Below are 20,917 nucleotides of genomic sequence, written 5' to 3' on the forward strand. Positions count from 1 at the left end.
CAACTCACGGCCTGCGGGCTGGATGCAATCACGCACTGGCCATGCCCATCCCCAGTTTAGCAAAGGGGGGGGGAGAGTCATGATATGTCACATGATGACAACGTGAAGCTGTGAGTTTGACACCACTGTGCTAGTGGGAGGAACCCAGGCTCCAACTGGGAGAAAGGGGGGAGGGGGTGAAAGTACTAAAAAAAATGCAGGAAGGTTATAGACAGAAATTACTATCCTCTGGATCTGCTTTAAAGAATTCTGGATAATTGCACATTGGAAGCCACCTAAATACCTTTGACGGTAAAGAATCCATTGATACATGCAGAGAAGTAGGCAGGACACAACACAGTTAAGGATCCTTCTACTGAAGGAATGTTCAAATGACTTCCTCTCCTTTCACTTGCTTTAAAGGTTGGCATATTTATTGCACAGAGACAACTGAAATTCCCTGAGTGTTCACAGTCTTAACTTTTTTTTTTTCCTAAGAAAAGATGATGTTTCCTGTACATGGGGTATTTATTGTTGCTGTGATCACCAGTTAAGCAAATGTGATTCTTTAAGAGAAGATGTGATGAAATGGCAAATTCCTTGCATTCTACTAAAACAAACGAGGAATTAACTTGTGTGCTCCCTTATAAGGAAGTGGAGCAGAAAACTATGCAAGGAGAGAGGGACAATTTTCAGGTAGAAAGAATAAAAAGAGGGTGAAGAAAATAAAAATGGATAACGGGCGTGTATATAATATATAGAAAATGGAAAAAGAAATATTGGTGATCCTTGTCATAAATAAACTACCATCCTGTGGATCAGTTGCTGGGGTGATGTACCACTAGCTAGAAACAACTTTCATTCTAGATTATCTCTTCGTAAAGTATTGTATTAAATAAGATTTTAACACTTAAGGTAAATTCAATCACATACCACTGAATACCCAAGATATTAAACTTTACAATATAAACATCTTAGTATATAATTTTATTATAAGAATTCTACATTTAACATTTTGGAGGGATACTGAAATTTTAAAGAAAATAAATGTAGAAAAAAATGTGCTACTCCTGAACAAATAAACCCAGTTTCAACACAGAATATAATTGGCATATATTTTTCTTCCTAAAAGCATCTAGATAAATGTGTATTTTGACTTGCAGTTGAGAGAGAGAGTGTTCGTACTAAGGTTCCTTATAACAGCTGTTTCTCTTAAATGCTAGATAGCACAAAGTTGCCTAACTTTTTTGTTGTATATTACTTTAATAGTGTTTGTAGTGTTCTGCAGAAAGTTATCCTCCGTGTTGCTGCTATATCATTTTAGGTCATTGTGACTTGATTTGTGCTTGCTGAACTGTTCAGCATCATCTAGCTTCCTAGATAAAATATATAGTTTTTGAATGGAATATCCCAAACTGTAATGACAGCAGATGTACACAACTTAACCCAATTATTTTCATTTACCAGAGTGAAAATAAGTCAAAAACTACAATAAACTTTCCCTTATTTGTGACCAGTCAGGTAAATCCTCTCTGTGCTCTTTGACCAGTTCCTATCTGTTACTTTTATGGGTTGTGTGAATGCTTATTTTAGCTGGTTTAGGTAACCAAGTGTTAGTCTTCAAAAATAAAACCAGCAGGCAGTGAGTGAGCTGCAGAAAAAAATGGAATCAACCAAGAAACAGTGCAAACTATCAGGTCTTATCAGAATTGTTTCTCTTTGAAGTCTCGTCTATTTAGCTTCTTAGATAATGATGGTGACTTGCTTGGTAGCTGTCTGACTTACTGGTGTATTTTCCCCTGTTTGTTCCCTGTGCATTTTTATCCAGAAGGAAAACCCCTCTACCAAGTGCACTATGAAAATGAAGATGGTCCAGGTTCCAACTTCTATGACATAGTGGTCATTGCCACTCAATTACATGATAGCAAGAACAATATCACCTTTCAGAATTTTGATCCACCTATTGCTGAGTTTCCTGGAACTTTTCACATCACCGTCACCTCCATTGTTCATGGCTACCTCAACTCCTCATACTTTGGCTTCTCAGATCCCAAGCTTTTTCCTTTTGCCAGTGTCCTCACCACAGAAGCTCCTGGCCTCTTCTTCAATTCCATGGATAACATTTGCCCTGTCAACTTATCTAATAACTTCAAGCGGAAGCAGCCCCAGGAAGCTGCTGTGTGGCGAGTCCACTCTCAGTATCCTTTGGAGAAGCAAGAGTTGAAGATGCTGTTCCGTTCTTATTATTCTGTTCAGGTGACAGAATGGCAGGTCTGTCCTGATTACGGATCAGTCAAGAACCTCCCGCCTATTATCCTGCATGACAGCCTCTTCTACCTCAACACCATGGAGTGGGCAGCCAGCTCCATGGAAATGTCTGCTGTGGCAGCCAGAAATGTGGCTCTCTTAGCCTACAATCGGTGGAATCATGATGTAGAGAAAATAGACCAGAAAGACTTAATGCACAAATTGAAGACTGAGCTGTGAACTTAGCACTGCCAGACAAGATTTTATTGCAGGCAGAGTGAGAGGGGATATTTGAGGCTACTAAGTGCCATTCCTTGACTTGCTGTGTTCCAGTTATATTGGATTGCAGCATTCAGAATTCCCTATCAGTGTAGTAAGAGATGCTGAGATTTGCAGTCCCACACATCCCCAAATCCTCTTAAGTTAAGGAATGTACTTCAAATTTAATAGAAGTAAAGCAGAGCACTGGCAAATCTGTGACTTTATACGTTCATCTGTTGTTATCAGTGTCATGGCAATCTCTTTAGCATAGCATCATTCTTTCAGAGAGCCTGTAAATTAATGCCTCTTTCTAGTTGTTCAGGATTCCTTGATAATCATGGAAGAGGATTGAAACTGAATAGTGTCAAATCCCATTTGACTTTTACTTTACCTGCTGAATCATATTCATAAAGCCCAATTGTGTATATTACCAAACAGGCTGCAACTTTGGATTCAAACTTCCTTCTTGGGTCTTCCTCTGCAGCCTTCCCAAATAATTTATACTGGACTGGACCTTCTTCTTGTACTTCATCCCTAAAGCTAAAAGAAATGGCACTTGTAGGATCATAAGAACTTTCATGATTTCTTGGTTTTCCTGACATCCCAAGCACTGTATTCCCTTATGTTTATTAAAAGCCCTATGGATTTAGATCAAATGATGGTGAAGCAAAGGACCTTGTGTTGGAATGTTTCCTGCGAGAAAAGCTAAACAGCTTAATGAATCATATCACTTTGTATCCACTATCCAGATAAACATACATGCACAATTAATGGTTGATCTGAAGTTGTCTTGCCAGCCATCCCACGGGCCTTTTTCCTGGAAATAAATTAAGCATTCTTTCCTCTGGCATTTGTTTTTTTTTTTTTAAAAAAAAATCCTTGTTGCCTAAACCAGGTGAAACCACCGAACTAACATTCTGGAATTGTCCTGAGTAGATTCCACAATACCCTACTGGTCAGGCTGCTCCAGTAAATCTTTAAAAAAAGGTCTGTGAATTGGGGGTTGAATATTTGCTACTTGCTGCTAATGAAGCTGGGCTGTCATGCATCAGCTGTGTAGGGCAAAGGGGTAACTTGTTTTTGCTCATTCCAGATGCAATAAAACGGTGAGGTTCCTTATCTTTCTTCCTAGAAACGGATTGGTTTCAATTGTTACCCTTTCAATTGTGTACAGTGTGGATATTGATAAGAAGGTTTTCTTTAATGAATTTTGTTAAATCAATGACATATTTGCAGAATCAGAGGAGCGGTACGCTTTATGATCAAGCAGCTAAATAGGCGTAGTAGGCCCAGCTAGCCTCTAATGAGATATTTCACTGTGCCTTGAGTCATAGCCTTTAGCTGGCTGGGAAGGAACTGAGAGAATGAAAATAAAGTTATCTTGTTTTTTCTGAAGTTGTGACATTCTGGCAGATAGACAAAATCTTAGATCAAGGATAGCAAACTGTTTGCAGCAGGTTGGCAGATCTGGAATGTGGGCATATTGTGAGTATTCTCATGAAATGGTTGCCACAGTCGGTGTGGCTGGACTCAAAATATTCCTTGGTCGGGGTGAACTGAGAAACTGGTTCCCAGTCATCTGAGTAGATGCATGGACTTCTAAACAAAGTACTAGACTGCAGCTATCATATGTAATGTTCAGAAAGACCTCAGGAGATTTTTGTGATTAATGCCTCTGGGCCCCACACGAGATGAACCTGGAAGTATGCCCACATTTTCACTTAACAAAAATAATTAAAAAGAAAGGTGCAGCAGGGGCTTGGCAGGTACAAAAGCCAGCTGCTTAGCAATTATATCAGTACTTCTTGGCATTTGATTGGGTAACTTCCCTTTATTTTGCTCTGTTGCTTCATAGCCATAATGGCACTGCATTCCATCCATGACAAATTGTTTCTGGGAAACAACTCACCCAGGATTCAAATGGGAATCTTTCTTAGATTTATATACAGAACCCAAGGATTAGGCTCGCGCTCCTCTTCCTGTGGACCAAACCAGGTTGAATAATGGCTTGAATAATGGAAAGCTTTCTTTCTATAGAACACTGGTGCGGCACTGGTGCTTTCTCTGTATTATAGCAGTTCTTCAGCTGCTTATCCCACGTCAGAATGTTTCCCAGTCCTGCTATTGGAGAACCCCCAGTGCAGGGTTTGAATCTGGGCCCTTCTGCAAAAAGACTATGTGTTCAGCCCCTGAGCTGTGATTCCTATCCATTGTGAAGGATAGGGTATTAAAAGAAGTTATTACAGATACTTGATCCATCACCATGTATAGTAATAGGCAGGAAAGATTTATTGGGCTCTCTTGCTGCCTCCTCAGTCTAACTCTTGGTACGAATACCACCCTTAATGTTCCTCTAGCTTCCTGCTGACATCCAACTCATATTGTCAGAACTTTGAGCACAGGGGCTGCTGGTATTTAGATAAGACTTCATTGATAGCATCCCATAAGGTGGATAGTAGCCTGGCAAACAATCTTGATTTAAAGAGCCTTTCCATTGCACAACTTTCCTCCATTGCTCAACATTTAGACTTGTTTTCTGCTCTGGCTTGAGAGACAAGAGGGCACTCTAACTTTTAAACTGTTGAGGAGTAGGTTCTCATTGTGCTAACCATAGTGGAGTTGGGCCTATGTTTCGTGTGGACCCAATCCAAGTATGGTTTGGTAATCAGACATATGAACTCTACAAAGTGTGAACCCAGCTAGTTAGTTATGCTGAAGTGTTCTATATCTGAGAAGGATGATCTGAAAGGTGTTTTTTTGAATGTATGAAGCCGACTGGATGACCTTGGGCCAGTTACTCTCTCAGCCCTAGGAATAATGTAATGGCAAACCCACTTATGAAAATCTTGCCAAGAAAAACTGCATGGAATTGTCCAGGGAGTTGCCAGGAGTTAAAGACTAACTTGAACACACATACAGACAATGACATACTGATCTCTATATTGATTCATCTCTAAAGGTTCAGTCCAAACTCAACTGTATATACTAAATTGTCACCAGTCTGAATGAAAACCTGAAAATAGATACACATTTTAACCAATTATCTCCCTTCTGTTTTTTTTTTTATCTATATCCCTTAGGAAACAAGGATGCCAGATTAAGGGAGGGAGGATGGAAATGGGAACTGTGGCTATAGCATCATAGCAAGTGCTTTTTAAGTGAGGAAGTAGCTTGAATGGTTTAAACTGGACCTAAAGCATTAATGAGTAATTTGCCTGCTGGATATACCTTGCCAGCCTTCTTGAAGGTAATGCAGAGATGGGAGCTGAGCAATAGCAATAGCACTAAGACTTATATACAGCTTCAGAGTGCTTTACATCCCTCTCTTAAGCGGTTTACAGAGCCAGCATATTGCCCCTCAGTAATCTGCATCCTCATTTTACCCACCTCAGAAGGATGGAAGGCTGAGCCAACCTTGAGCCTGATGAGATTCAAAGTGCCAAATTGCAGGCAACTGGCAGTCAGCAGAAGTAGCCTGCAGTACTGCACTCTAACCATGACCGCGGCCCAGTCAAGCGCAAGTTACTTCAATTTCTAAAAGTACATTGGTGTTTTCTCATTTGGCAAAAGAAGAACAGAGCAGTTTAGAAGAGCAAAAATAGTACTTCATCCATAAGAGCAGGAAGCCCCTTCCTCCTGGGTCCTCAGAAGATGCAAGTGCAGCCCACAGCAATGGTCTCCATAATCATCTTGTACTCTTTGTGGCACTTTTTCTTCTTCCTGTGAGGCTTGCTGGGCTCACACAGCATACGTCTCACTGGGATTTTGCTATAGATAGGAATGCTGACCATGGTGCGGTCCTCCTGCATGGTGAAGGGATTGATGCACCCTGCGCACAGACAATGCGCCTCTGGGATGTCAGCTGGAACCCGGAATGCATCGTGGTTTATCCTAAAGGAAAACAGGTTGACATTAAAACATGCATGTTTTTTCTCGATGGCTGGTAGGAATGTGCAACAGTTTGAATATAGAAACGAAAAAGTGTTTCTTGACGTTGCATCTCCAGGCTTTTTAAAGGAGCTTTTAATTTTACTGGGCATCCCACAATCCCAGGAAAATATGTTTGACCGAGAAGGTGCCATCTTATGTAACATGCCTGCCCGTACACACTGTAAATCATGTTTCCCTTTTAAAGCCAGATGATGGCTGAGATTAGGATGATATCGCATCACTGGACAATACCCCAGAATAAACGGTGGCAAACCACAGCCACCAGTTGTAGCACTTCCCAAAACCTTTGTAAGGAAATGGCATGGAATTCTTTCTCCCACTAAAAAATTCTATTTTTCCAGATGGGAAGAATATCTGCATGTAACCTGTTTGCTCAGGATAAGAATCATGGCTCGACAAGAGGGACAATAGAACAAACAACCTCCACATAGAAAAATGGTTGCAATAGGCAATTGCTTCCACTTGTGGGAGTGCAAGCAACCTTTCCCAATCTGGTACCTTCTAGAAATGTTGAGATGAAGATTTCCAAAATTCCCAATTCATGGCTCTTCCAGCTAAGAATTCTTGGAGTTATAATTCTAAGATTGGGAAAAACTAACTAACCTAGATGAATGCCTTCTTTTTAAACAATCATAGATTTGTTCCAGAAAATGATGCAATTCTGTTACAATTATTTAACTAAGCTGCAGAAGTAAACAGAATTATACCTCCATGGCCAGTTCCAGGAAGGCACTTCTGCTGTGACACTTTGTTACAATACTAGTCAACACAGTATCAACAGGAGAGACCTTAAAATGTCTAGGTTCTACTATATCACATGACCTAAAATGGACACCTAACATCAAAAACACCATCAAAAAAGCACAACAAAGAATGTTCTTTCTGCACCAGCTCAGAAAGCTCAAACTGCCCAAGGAGCTGCTGATCCAGTTCTACAGAGGAATAATTGAGTCTGTCATCTGCACCTCTATAACTGTCTGGTTTGGTTCTGCAACCCAACAGGACAGACATAGACTTCAGAGGGTAATTAGGACTGCAGAAAAAACAATTACTACCAACCTCCCTTCCATCAATGACCTGTACACTGCATGAGTCAAAAAAAAGGGCTGTGAAAATATTTACAGACCCCTCACATCCCGGACATAAACTGTTTCAACTCCTTCCCTCAAAATGACACTATAGAGCACTGCACATCAGAACAACTAGACACAAGGAGAGTTTTTCCCCGAAAGCCATCACTCTGCTAAATAAATAATTCCCTCAACCCTGTTCAACTATTACAAAGTCTGCACTACTATTACTGTTAATCTTCTCATCACTCCTTATCACCCATCCCCTCCCATTTGTGATTGTAGGACTGTAACTTTGTCACTTGTATCCTTACGATCTATATTGACTGTTTCCTAGTATGATTTTGATTGCTTACTGTACCCTATGACTATCATTAAGTGCCGTACCTTATGATTCTTGACTCTTGACGAATGTATCTTTTCTTTTATGTACACTGAGAGCATCTGCACCAAGACAAATTCCTTGTGTGTCCAATCACACTTGGCCAATAAAGAATTCCTATTCTATTCTATTCCATTCTATTCTATTCTATTGTTAGAACCAGAGCTGGGCTTCGAAATAGCTGCCCAGAAGCCCTTATAGCTTAGATGCCACATTTCATGGCTGCTATTACTCTTAATTATAGGTCACAAACTGGTACTTCTGATAGTACTATGCACTGATGTATCATCACTGAGCAAAGCTAAATGCCAATGAAGCAACAGCTATTGCATGCACCACTGGAAATGACGGGATAGACAGCATTCCTTTCCTTCCCATGAAGCAAAGTATAAATGAATTCAATTCTTTTACTTCTGGACCTGTTAGAATTTGGGACCTCCAGTTCTTTGTGGATGAATGAAATTACTTGTTCAATGTTCAGAAATACAGTAAACTCACGGACCATTAAAAATACCACGAGCAGAGGATACAGCGCCACAAACTTGGGCAACCCTGAATATCTTCTTGATTTGAATATTAGGCAGTATTGAATATTCAAACTAATTCAGATTTGCTTATGAGTGAGCTGCAGAATTGCAGCTGCATATAGGCTCTGCTAGATAGAAGATTCAGTTTGACCATTCCTTTTTCATTATAAGAACAGAGAGTCCTGGCTTAAGGATGTAACTGGGGCTGACTGCTAAGCAACGCAACTGTAATATGCAGCATCAAGGGGCTACGCAGACTTGCAATGCCAGTTGTAGCAGTTCCAGTTGTGCTCATTAAATGAATCCCATGGGATTGTTAAGCATGCTGTCATGTCATCACTGTGACCTCCTGCCAGCTTCCCTATTGACTTTGTTGAAAGCCAACAATGCAGATCACAAATGGCAGTTGTGACTTTGGGATGCTATGGCTGTTGTAACTTGCGAACCCTTTGCTAAGTGCCTTAGTCATATGAGTGCTATGAAAACTGACCAGTCATAAATACCCTTCTTCAGTGCCATTGTAACTTCAAATAGTCACTGAATAACTAGACAGTTATGAGGATTTCCCTATAAGCTCTCTTTTATCATCAGCAGTGCATGCTGCTTGGACTACTTTTTGGTGATGCCCAAGTAGCTTCTTTCTTGTCACTTCTGCTCTAGACGATTCAAGGGTCCCAGTTTTCAATAATTAAACCAGTGATGTTGCCAGGCTACAAATCCCAAACTACAACTTCTCCAAAGGACCAGGCTTTTACTAATTTTATCTTAAAGGTAAAGGTTCTCACACCTACATGCTAGTTATTTCTGCCTCTAGGGGGCAGTGCTCATCTCCATTACAAAGCTAAAGAGCCAGCGCTGCTGAAGGCGCACAGAATGCTGTTACCTTCCCACCAAAGTGGTCCCTATTTTTCGACTTGCATTTGCAGGTTGGCAGAAGCTGGGACAAGTAACAGGAGCTCACTCCATTATGCAGTGCTAAGGATTCGAACCACCAAACTGCCGACCTTTCTGATTGACAAGCTCAGGGTCTTAGCCACTGAGCCACCGCATCCCCTTACAATTCTATTTTAGGTTCTGTTATATTCTAGTCCACCCCAGGTGAGTTGAATTGGTTAAAGCACCTGAAATATTAAACCGATCACTGAAGTCTGAGATCACATGTGGCTACATTATAGTAAAAATTTAGTTTTAGATCAAAGTTCATGATTTCAATTTTCCTATTTCAGTTTAACTCTCTTAATAGCAATCAATATATTTTTATTTAGATAAATTATTTAGGAAAATGGCTCCAAAGCTGTTCCCAGTGCAAGATTCTAAATAAGAACACACAGTGACTGGATCATCTACTTATGCTGTTCTAATCCAATCTAGTTAATATACAGAATGAAATATAAGCTTGCTGTTCAGATGATCCTTAGCAGTCTGAGCAATACTAAACAGAGTTAAGCTACATTCCTCTAACCCCCAGAGGCGGTAGGATTTCTCATATTTCCCCTTTGTTGACTGAGGGTATCATTAAAACCATGTTGGGTTCCCATAAAGTCTCAATTTCTACTCTAGTTCTGATATTGGACCTCTTATACCAGAAAAAGTGAATATTTCTGCTGTTGTTGATGGATCCACTGTACCTAAATCCCTCTTAGCTTCCTGACAAACTAATATGTTATCTAAACCAGTGATCCCCAACCTTTTTTATGCCGCGGCCCGGTACCGGCATCAGCTGGCGCCACCATCTTTTTGATGAAAAAGTGCTTCCGGTGACCTCACCGGAGCACTTTTCATCAAAAGATGGCGGCGTCAGCGCTCGTGAGCTTTCCCGGTAGAAATGGCTTTCCCCAGAAAAGCTCACGAGCGCGCGCCGCCATCTTTGATGAAAAGTGCTTCCGGTGAGCTTTCTACCCGAAAAGCTCACCGGAAGCACTTTTTCATCAAAAAAAGATGGCGGCGCCCAGCAACCAGCGGCCCGGTAGGACTTGTTCCGGTCCGCGGACCGGTGGTTGGGGACCCCTGATCTAAACCAGCCAGGGAGACTCATGTAAATTAAATCCCCAAATTCTCTCCTGAAGAGACAGTTTGGTGCAGTGGTTAAGGAATCAGACTAGAAACCAGGAGACTATGAATTATAGTCCCACCTATGACACAAAACCAGATGGCTAATTTTGGGACAGTCATTCTCTCTCAGCCCTAGGAAGGAAGCAATAGGAAACCACTGTTAGGGTTTGGGGATTAACCCCTAGAAGAGTATTGCAGCAGTAGTCAAGCCAGGAAGGGCCCAATGAGTATACACACACTGAACACAAACACTGTTTGTAGTTTAAATAGTTTTTAATCCAGTTAGAGTTTAAGCATTGTCATTCAGTCCATTAAGTCATTCACAGTATTTCCATCCAGTAAGACTCACTAGTATAGTCCAAGTTAAGAGTCCTTGCAATATCTTTATCAGCCGATAAAGATATCTTCTCCTCCTCCGGTTTCACTCTCCAGAGAAACAAACGCTGGATATTCAGCAAACAGTAGCAAACAATAACAGTTCAGTCTCAGGCACTCACAGTCAGTAATCTCAGTTAGTCGCAGCAGCACACAGTTACAGTAACAGACAGTTACAGCCAGTAAGTAACAGCCAGCTCACAGTAAGCTTTCCAGCTTCTAATGCTTCCTTATATTGTAACTTCTAACCGCACCCTTAATCGGCTAATTGCCTGCTGCATTGTGCTTAAAGTGATAAGCACTTAAACCATGATATCTAAGTTTTATATATTTATTCACCCAAACCATATTTGGTATCAATGTTATACCTAACATACTCCCCTTTTGGGTGATATAAATATATAATACCTTTACAATCTTATCCCATATTTTTCACAACTCTCCTGGTGCTTACTGGCACCTTGGGCTTTAGTAAAGTTATCAGCTAAATTGTCCTCCGACATACAGTACTCTAGCTGAATCATCTTACTTCTTACAGATTGTCTCACGTTTAGGTATCTTAGATCTGTATGCTTGCTCCTTGTTTTTACTCCAATATTTGTGGCCATTTGAATTGCTTCCTGATTATCTTCATGTATAATTATAGGATAATCTACTGTTATACCTATATCAATTAACATTTGTTTATACATTATTAATTCTGTACATAACAATGATAAACAGGAGAATTCTGCCTCCATAGTAGACAAACTTATATGCTGTTGTCTTATTGACTTCCAGCCTATTAATGTCTTACCCAGCATTATGGCTGTTCCTGAAGTCGACTTTCTAGTGTCTCTTTCTGATGCAAAGCTAGCATCTGCATATGCACTTAGAATTAAATCACCCTTTGGTTCTAAATACAATGAATAATTCATTGTCTTTTAAGATATCTTAATATCCTCTTAGCTGCATTCCAGTGTCTTTCACATGGTGCAGAATTGAATCTAGCCAACTGATTCACGCAGTACGATATATCTGGTCTAGACCAATTACTAATATAACTCAAACTACCAATTAAAGATTGATAAATCACCTTATCAAACTCAGGGCTTTGTACATCAGTGTTGCTAAACTCCTGACTCATTGGAGTCTTAGCTGGCTTACAAAGCTCCATCTTGTAATCTTTTAGCAATTTGCTTATCTTATCTTCCTGAGATATCTTAAAACCTTTCCGTGTTTTCTTTATATTCACACCGAGATACTTCTTTATCTCCCTAATTGCTTGATCTTTATTCTCTTTCCTAATGATGCTATTATTTTATTTGCTTCATCATTAGTTTCAGTTATCAATGCAATGTCATCTGTGAATAGTAATAATAATGATACTTTCCCATTTGTCTCCCTTTTAAACAGACATGGATCGGCTAAACCAGCTTTAAATCCTATATTTTCTAGTTCCTTTACAATATACTGGTTCCATTCATAGCCTGATTGTTTAAGACCATAAAGACTTTTCTTTAACAACCAACAATCATTATTATCCTTACTTTCACTTTTAATACCAACAGGCTTTTTCATATAAATAATATGTTTTAATGGGGCGTGCAAGTAAGCAGTTTCCACATCTAAATGGTTAACTATATAGTTTTTACTAGCTGCCCACACTAAAGCTGCCCTCAAGGTTGCTGCCTTAAGACTAGGTGCAAACACCTCATCGTAGTCATTAGCATTCTGCCTAAAACCTTGGGCTACTAACCTTGCCTTATGGATTAAATTACCATCTTTATCTGTTTTTACCTTAAATATCCATTTGCAGCCAATGGATTTCTTTCCTGCAGGTAATTTGGCATTCTCATACACCTTCATATCTCTTAATGAATTCAGTTCCTTATTCATTGCTGCATACCATTTTACTTTTTCCTTATTAGGATACTTTTTAATTTCTTCTACAGAATTAGGAACTTGATTAATCTGGCACACTGTGTTAGTCTGGTACCTATCAGGCGGTCTAGATACACGTGTAGTTCTTCTGGGAATTACAGGGCTTACAGGAGGACTTTGTTGAACTACTACCTGTTCATTTTCCTCATCCTGTTCAGCTATTGAATCTGTTTCTTCCTTTATGGGCACTATTTCATCCTGTATTTGTCTCTTTACTTTATTTTTAAAGTTACAGGGATAACTAATGGGATTTCTATAGGATTCAATAATTACATCTTTATTGGCATCCTGTTCTAATTTCTCCCATCCTTCATGTTCTAGAAATTGGGCACTAGCACTACATAACACTTTAGATGTGCCTTTCTCCCAAAATCTATATGCCCTATGGTTTGCCTGATAACCAACGAAGAAAATCTTTTAGCTCTATGTTGCCCTTTTTTTCTGAGTTGTGCAGGAATATGCACCCATGCTGGTGCACCAAATGTGTGCAGGTAACTTAGATCAGGTTTCCTGCCATGCCATCTGGTAAATGGAATTTCACCTGTTGTTGTATTAACAACGTTGTTCAATATGTTATTAGCACACATTGTAGCCTCCCCCACAAAGTATCAGGTAACCCAGAATCATTTAACATTGTTCTAACCATTGCCTGTATTGTTTGGCCTCTTCTTTCAATAAAAGCATTATGTTCTGGCCTGTATGGAGCAGACTTCTTATGCTCTATTCCAGCTACTTTAAGTCTGTTCTGGAATTTGTTATTAATAAATTCCGTACCATTATCTGTCACCAGGGTTATCAGTTGCCTTTTAGACTTTCTTTCAGCAAACCTAAGCCAATTGAAAAATGTTGATATGTTTCAGTTTTGCTTTTCATTAAATAGCAAAACCCATATCTAGAATAATGATCCATAATGCTTAGTATATATCTAGCACCCCCATACTGGGTTTCTTTGGACCTATTATGTCTGCAAATACTACTTCTAAAGGTTCTTTTGTTTTGAAACCATTTAGCCTATTTGCAGGCAATACCTTGCTCTTATCTTCACAGCAAACATTACAACGCAAATATTTATCACAAGGTTTTAACCTTATTCCTTCAGATAACTCAACTGTACGCTTTTAGCATTTTAAAATTTACATGCCCCAAACGCCTATGCAATAAATGGATACATTCTTCATGAGGCTTTATATTATTAAATACAGTTTGAGTCTCCCTTTCTTACTATTATCTAAGACATATAATGTTCCATTTAAAGCAGCAGTTACCCTTTTGTTATCTTTTTCAATTATGCAATTATTATCTTTAAAAGTAATTACATAACCTAATTTATCTAATACCCTTACTGAAAGCAAATTAAACTTTAGTTGCGGTACATACAACATTTTTATATCCTGGTTTATGTACGGACAACGTGCAAAACCTTGACCTTTCGCTTTCAGGTTCCAGCCATTTGCAAGTGATATATGTTGAGAACTTGTAGACATTTTTATAAATTTTGTCTTATCTCTTGTGATGCAGTGAGATGCGCCACTGTCAACCACCCATAAATTATTCTTCAAATCAGAGTTGCTAAACGTGGCTAGTTCAAATGCTTTCTTTGGCTTTTTTACATTCTGGCTTTTTCTCTTTTTGCAGAACCTTGCCAAATGTCTCTGCCTCCACAATTAAAACACTTTTTAATTGTGTATGCCGTCAAGATAAATTCTCTTCTTCCAGGTGCTTTACTTTGCTTTGCTGGTTTCTTTCAAACTTTGAAGATAATTTCTCTTCTTTCTTATCTTCTCTCAGCTCGTCACGCTCACGCCTTCTTCTGGCTTCTTCTAGTAGCCTGCCTGTAATCTCGGTTAATGAGAGGCTTTCTTTTGGCAATACCTCTAACGAAGTCACATAGTCATCATAGCTTTGATCTAATGAAGATAATATTATGTAGACTTGTTGCAGTTCATTAAATATAAGCTCTTTTTCTTGCAAATCTTGAAAAATGCTCTTCATACAGTTTAAATGAACTAACATATCTCCATTCCTCTGAAGATGCGTCAAAAAGCTTCCGTGTAAGATTTATATGTGCTCCTACACTGTCCCGAACATAAATCTTCCTGAGGTTCTCCCAGCAGTTTGCAGCATTTTCTTCTCCCACGAATATGGACAAGCTGCTGATCACAGAGAGTCAGTCCTATGATGCATAAAGCCTGCTCATTCTTCAGTTTAAAGTCTTGTAACTTTTCTTTATCATCATCATTAGCAGGATCCCATCTACTCACATCTGGTGGGTTTGCTATAATGTCCCACAAACCTTCTCTACGTAGAAGTAAACTACATTTCATTGACCATGAAACATAGTTTGTTCCATCCAGCCTGGATATCATGGACAGTTGTGACAAATTTACTTGTGCCATTGCTCTTCAGATATTTTGACTATTTTAAACTAATTAAAACAGTTTGTTTTTACAGTAATGTGCAACTCACACCAACTCTCTCTGCTATATCCTGGTTAGTTAGACTATGCTGCTGGGCCCATAACCAATGTTAGGGTTTGGGGATTAACCCCTAGAAGAGTATTGCAGCAGTAGTCAAGCCAGGAAGGGCCCAATGAGTATACACACACTGAACACAAACACTGTTTGTAGTTTAAATAGTTTTTAATCCAGTTAGAGTTTAAGCATTGTCATTCAGTCCATTAAGTCATTCACAGTATTTCCATCCAGTAAGACTCACTAGTATAGTCCAAGTTAAGAGTCCTTGCAATATCTTTATCAGCCGATAAAGATATCTTCTCCTCCTCCGGTTTCACTCTCCAGAGAAACAAACGCTGGATATTCAGCAAACAGTAGCAAACAATAACAGTTCAGTCTCAGGCACTCACAGTCAGTAATCTCAGTTAGTCGCAGCAGCACACAGTTACAGTAACAGACAGTTACAGCCAGTAAGTAACAGCCAGCTCACAGTAAGCTTTCCAGCTTCTAATGCTTCCTTATATTGTAACTTCTAACCGCACCCTTAATCGGCTAATTGCCTGCTGCATTGGCTTAAAGTGATAAGCACTTAAACCATGATATCTAAGTTTTATATATTTATTCACCCAAACCATATTTGGTATCAATGTTATACCTAACAACCACTTCTGAAATTTTGCCAAGAAAATTGTAAGGATTTGTCCAAACAGTCCTCAGAACTCAAGGTTCACTTGAAGGTGTGTGTGCGCGCACACACACACACACGCACACACATGCACGCGCACGCACACAAAGAGTCCTCCCTTCTCCAGTCCTATTTTACTTGATCCTGTTAATTTTCATTATGCTTTTGGCCACAAAATGTAAGACCTCTTCCCCTCCACAGCAAAATAGATTGTTAACTCAAGGACTGTTTTGAGCATCATGTTGACAATAGAGTACTACAGCGCAGTGGTGGGATTCAAATTTTTTAACAACCGGTTCTGTGGACGTGGCTTGGTGGTCATGTTATTGGCTGGGCGTGGCCAACTCAATATCACTCACATCGAGGCACGCATCTCCTCGCCTAGCGTCTCATGACTGTGGGGATGCTGCAACAGTCAAATAATGTGAAAAATGGTCATAAGTCACTTTTTTCAGTACGATTGTAACTTTGAATGGTCACTCCACACAAGCAAAGTACCAGCAAAGGAGGGGAAAAAAACACTCCAGAGAAGTTCCTGAGACAGGAAGTCTAGTCCTGCCAAGAGCGTAATAAGGGTTAACGGAGAGGCAGTTTCTGTAAGCAACACCAGAATGTTTCCTTCCTGCCTTCCTTACAGGATTAGGCCAGTAATTTCTTCTAACAACCAGTTCTCCAAACTGCTTCAAATGTTAACAACCGGTTCTAGCGAATAGGTGCGAACCTGTAGAATCCCACAGGGTCACAAATCTGATAAAGCTGAGAGGAGAGAGAGAGAGAGAGAGAGAGAGAGAGAGAGAGTCCCTCAGTTTCCAAACTTTGTTCCACCTCACCTATAGGCCCATGGAGACAAACTCCTCTTGTTCGACATCCAGAGTCTCAGATTGACCTGGCATTTACTGTCCAGCAGCTCGGAGCTATTTCGCAGCTGGTTAACCATCTCCTGAATGCTCTGCTCATAATCCTCCACGAAGGTGTAGTTGGTGAGGGCCCCCAGATTTACCCTCAGCACAGGGTCAGGCGAGGATTCCTGTGCCCGCAGATGCTGTTCCCTGACTTTGGCTGAGCCTCTCCTTCTTCCTTTTTTTCCTCTGCTTTGCTCTTTTGATGCAGGGGTAGCATCCAGGGCCAAGAAGAGGCAGAGAGCACAGAAAAGCAACTGGAGAAGAAAACAGGCAAACTTTATCCATTCATTTGCATGAACACAGGTTCTATAAATACAGCATCGTATGATGGTTTTCAAATGAAACAGAAACCCCAGCAAAGATCAAAGAACAATATTCAGACCAACACAGAATAAGGTACAGTAGCAAACAAAGAAGTAGATCCGATGTTCAAAACATAACAAAATATAAATATCAGCCTGGAACATCCTCCCAATAAACGTTTGATAGTAATCTAAAAGTTGGTGATTCATTCAGGATTTTTTAATGAGTTTCAGGACTTGAATGGCAGCTGGATTTCTCCTTAGTGAAAGACTATCTCTGATAGGGCTGGCAGCTTAACCAGGGTCCAGGGTTCAGAGATGCTTTGCTCAAAAATCTGTTTGTTTGTTTGCTTGCTTGCTTGCTTGCTTGCTTGTGTGTGTGAAAAGAGTGGAAAATGACTATAATTTATATATCTCATCCAGAGGTTTCCTATTTGATTGATTTGGAACATTCCCATGTTTTCCAAGTTCAAGTATTTTCTCTCAAGGCTCCTCTACAGGAAACAATGAGATAAGCCCTGTTCCTTGTTGCTTCCCACCCCTTTCTATGGCTACAAAAGAAGGTCATAGTGAATGCTATCTATCACACAATCCCCACAGATACGTATTTAAAAAGAAAAAGAAAAAATGCCATAGAAAGCCATTGAAGCAACCCTTTATCGGAATAATTATGCTTTTCGTCATTTAGAATAACAGAGTTGGAAAGGACCTTGGAGGTCTTCTAGTCCAACCCCCTGACTAGGCAAGAAACCCTACACCACTTTAGACAAATGGTTGTCCAATCTCTTCTTAAAAACTTCCAGTGTTGGAGCATTCACAATTTATGGAGGCAAGTTGTTGCACTGGTTAATTGTTCTAACTGTCAGGAAATTTCTCCTTAGTTCTAAATTGCTTCTCTCCTTGATTAGTTTCCACCCATTGCTTCTTGTCTTGCCCTCAGGTGCTTTGGAGAATAGCTTGACTCCCCCTTCTTTGTGGCAGCCCCTGAGATATTGGAACCACTGCTATCATGCCACCCCCAGTCCTTATTTTCATCAAACTAGACATGCCCAGTTCCTGTAACCGTTCTTCATATGTTTTAGCCTCCAGTCCCCTAATCATATTTGTTGCTCTCCTCTGCACTCTTTCTAGAGTCTCAGCTGTTTCTATGCTCAGCTTTTTTTGTTGTTGTTGTTAAGCATTTCTGTTGCTAAAATTCTAGTGGAATCTCAGGGAAAAGAATTTGGCTTTTTATCATTTCAAGCACATTGCTAACGTATCAGCTACTCCCAGTTTGGGAGCCTCCAGATGTGACTGGAGTTAGAGAATTTCCCAGCAAGAAGAAAAAGAGAATTGCTGATCTAAACACATCTGGAGGCCTCTGGGATAAGCGCACTGCCCCCCTCACCTCTCCAACCCATTCCACGCTATCCCTTGTCATCATTTCTAGCACTGCTAATAAAAGAAAAGCCGCCGCGCAATGCCAGGAAGCCTGCGTTTTCCTGGCAAACTGCTTCTCTACATGCATCTGTTTGGGTTGCTGGGCCAGATGTGGATCTTAAGCACACCCAGTGAAGGCAGCCGTTCCAGTGTGCCAGCAATTGTCTCTCTCTTTTTTTGGACCCTGTCTCTCCCCCCCCCCCATCCTATCGCAGGGGAGCTTCATCCTCTGATTTTTGTCTCTGTCTGGGTGGCTGGATTTTGTCTCCCCCACTTTAACAGGCTCTAAAAGCAATCGCTCACCCAGACACAGTTTATCCTTCCCAAAGCAAACAAGCCTGACAGGTCATTAATTAGCAGAAAGTAAATAGAGGCTCCAGGAGGGCCAAGCACCTACCAGCTTGGGAGCCCACTCCATCTCCGCTTGAGGGTGGGTAAGCCAAGGCTCCACAGATGCCTCCCTCTGCCGCAGAATGAAGCCAAGGAGATGGGGCCGGGCGCTTTAAGAAGGAAAGCAGCAACCCTTAATCTCTTCATCGCCAGGGAGGTGGGCCTGCCTGGCACCAAGACATTTTCCCAGGATGCCAGCAAGGATGTTGACAGAAGGGACGAGCTGGTTTCCCTGGGATCAGAACAACAGGCTAGCCATAGGACTGGCCTGCTTGATAGACTGGAGTGGAGTGGAATGGAATGGAGTGGGGGGGAGCATTAAGTAAATTATTGTGAAGGCAGTTTTCCCTTATGGTGGAGGAAAGGCCGGATATTGTCTAACTGTAGCGATAGGATTTCCAGAATTGCTCAGAAGCGAAAGACAAAGTTAGATCTTGGCCTTGGAGAGCAGGGGAAAGAAGAACATCTGTTGACAGGAGGCTTAGTTTGTGTCTTAAGATCCTGAATGGCCCAGCAAGTCAATACCGGGCTTGTGCAGCTCCTGGAAAGTGGCAGAGTTAAGCCGTTAGCATAACCAGAGCCCTGGGTGGTACCTTGGAGCAGTGCAAAGGCGAGTTAGGGACATGATGAAAATGGAAGGGCTGCCCTTACTTGAATGGGTGGTGAGTTTAAAAAGCAGATATTGGAAAGCAAGGGGACAACTCTTCTATTTATTGGGTGCTAGGTCTAAATTTTTTTTTTCCTCTGTAAAGAGGCAACTGGGTATATTTCTTTATAGAATTGCTCCAGAAGAAATAACAAAAGGGTCTGAATGAAAGAGAGATCATACAAAAAAAGGGAAAAATGTGTTTCAATCTGTAGAATGAAAAATGTGATTCTGCATAAACCTGGGCTTTGAATGGACAAAGATGGACCAAATATATATTTGCCTGCATCTATCCTTTTTAGGAAAGAGAAAATTAGTAGGTAAAATTCATTGCCTAAGTTTAGTTTAATTTAAATCCCATTTCATTTAGTTTCCAGCAAGGTTTCTAAATGCCAAACTAACCGACAGTCTAATAGATTAAGAGAGGCATCTTGCATTCTTGTCATACCCTAGGAATTCTCAGCGAGGCACTTTCTCATGCTATCAACTGTAGACATTTTTTTCTGCAAATAAAAAAAAGCAACACTAAGAAATACTAGAGGTGAGAAATGGCCAATTATTTGAACACCAAGAAAACTATATAAGTAAGGCAAGTTTATATGAAATTCAGTTACAAATTCTATTACAATTCAATAAGTTTAAGGAACATATTATAGGCATTTTAAATAACAGTTAAATGCCAGAACATTAACTAAAATATCTATCTTATTGTAGATTTTATCTTATTTGTTGGTAACTTTTTTTTTTTCAAAATTTGTATTCTTTTGACCTGTGTTTCCTATTTATGAGACAAAAATATATACTGGCATTGTTCGAAAAGCTAAAGTAACCAGGAGGTTATTAAAAAATAGCTTGGAAAAAGAAAATATAATATGTTCTGCTTTCCTTCTGTGTACAGCTCTCAGTTATTTTTTTTCTTCACTCCTTTGCTCCCAAAATTGAGGGAAGAAAGTGCTTGCAACTCCTGTGCCAAATACTGCGAACTAAATAAAAACAATCATTTTTGTTGTTGTATTTCAAATATTTGTCTATGAGGGGCATCAGTAAGGGTGGTTGCCAAAAAAAAACCAAGTTGTTTGCTGTAAAGGGTATGGGTGGGACTTCAGTTACATGGTTGTAGCTCCCATTTTGACTTTTTTTTCTTGACCCAAACCTGCCCATGGATGTTCCTGTTGTCCACACAAGTTAAGAAATCGCTATGATTTGGATTTCCTGGCAAGAGTTTGTGCATCTGTATTTTGTTGTATCAATATATGCAGTGGTGGGATTCAATTTTTTTTACTACCACTTCTGTGGGCGTGGCTTGGTGGGCGTGGCATGGCATGGTGGGTGTTGCTTGGTGGGTGTGGCAGG

General features: G+C 40.2%; 2 protein-coding genes across 3 annotated transcripts in view; one reads left to right on the forward strand and one right to left on the reverse strand.

Moving 5' to 3' along the window:
• Window positions 1-3,334, forward strand: part of PCYOX1L (prenylcysteine oxidase 1 like) — a 9,853-nt gene extending 6,519 nt beyond the window's left edge. For both annotated transcript variants that reach the window (XM_087955463.1, XM_087955464.1), the window contains one exon: window positions 1,808-3,334. In XM_087955463.1, the coding sequence (XP_087811589.1) occupies window positions 1,808-2,466 (659 nt within the window). In that variant the 3' untranslated portion in view covers window positions 2,467-3,334. The remainder of the gene's footprint in view (window positions 1-1,807) is intronic.
• Window positions 3,335-3,421: 87 nt separating this feature from the next.
• On the reverse strand, window positions 3,422-19,208 carry IL17B (interleukin 17B). The gene is made up of 3 exons (XM_026685628.2): window positions 18,926-19,208; window positions 16,736-17,061; window positions 3,422-6,378 (listed from the first exon to the last, which is right to left on the reverse strand). Exons 1-3 carry the CDS (start codon window positions 18,944-18,946, stop codon window positions 6,132-6,134), a joined length of 594 nt encoding a protein of 197 aa, XP_026541413.1. The 5' UTR covers window positions 18,947-19,208; the 3' UTR covers window positions 3,422-6,131.
• Window positions 19,209-20,917: the final 1,709 nt, after the last annotated feature.

This window comes from Notechis scutatus, chromosome 2 (assembly GCF_049901735.1).
Source record: "Notechis scutatus isolate UNSWTSFEM ecotype Mainland chromosome 2, rNotScu1.2, whole genome shotgun sequence".
Taxonomy (NCBI): domain Eukaryota; kingdom Metazoa; phylum Chordata; class Lepidosauria; order Squamata; family Elapidae; genus Notechis; species Notechis scutatus.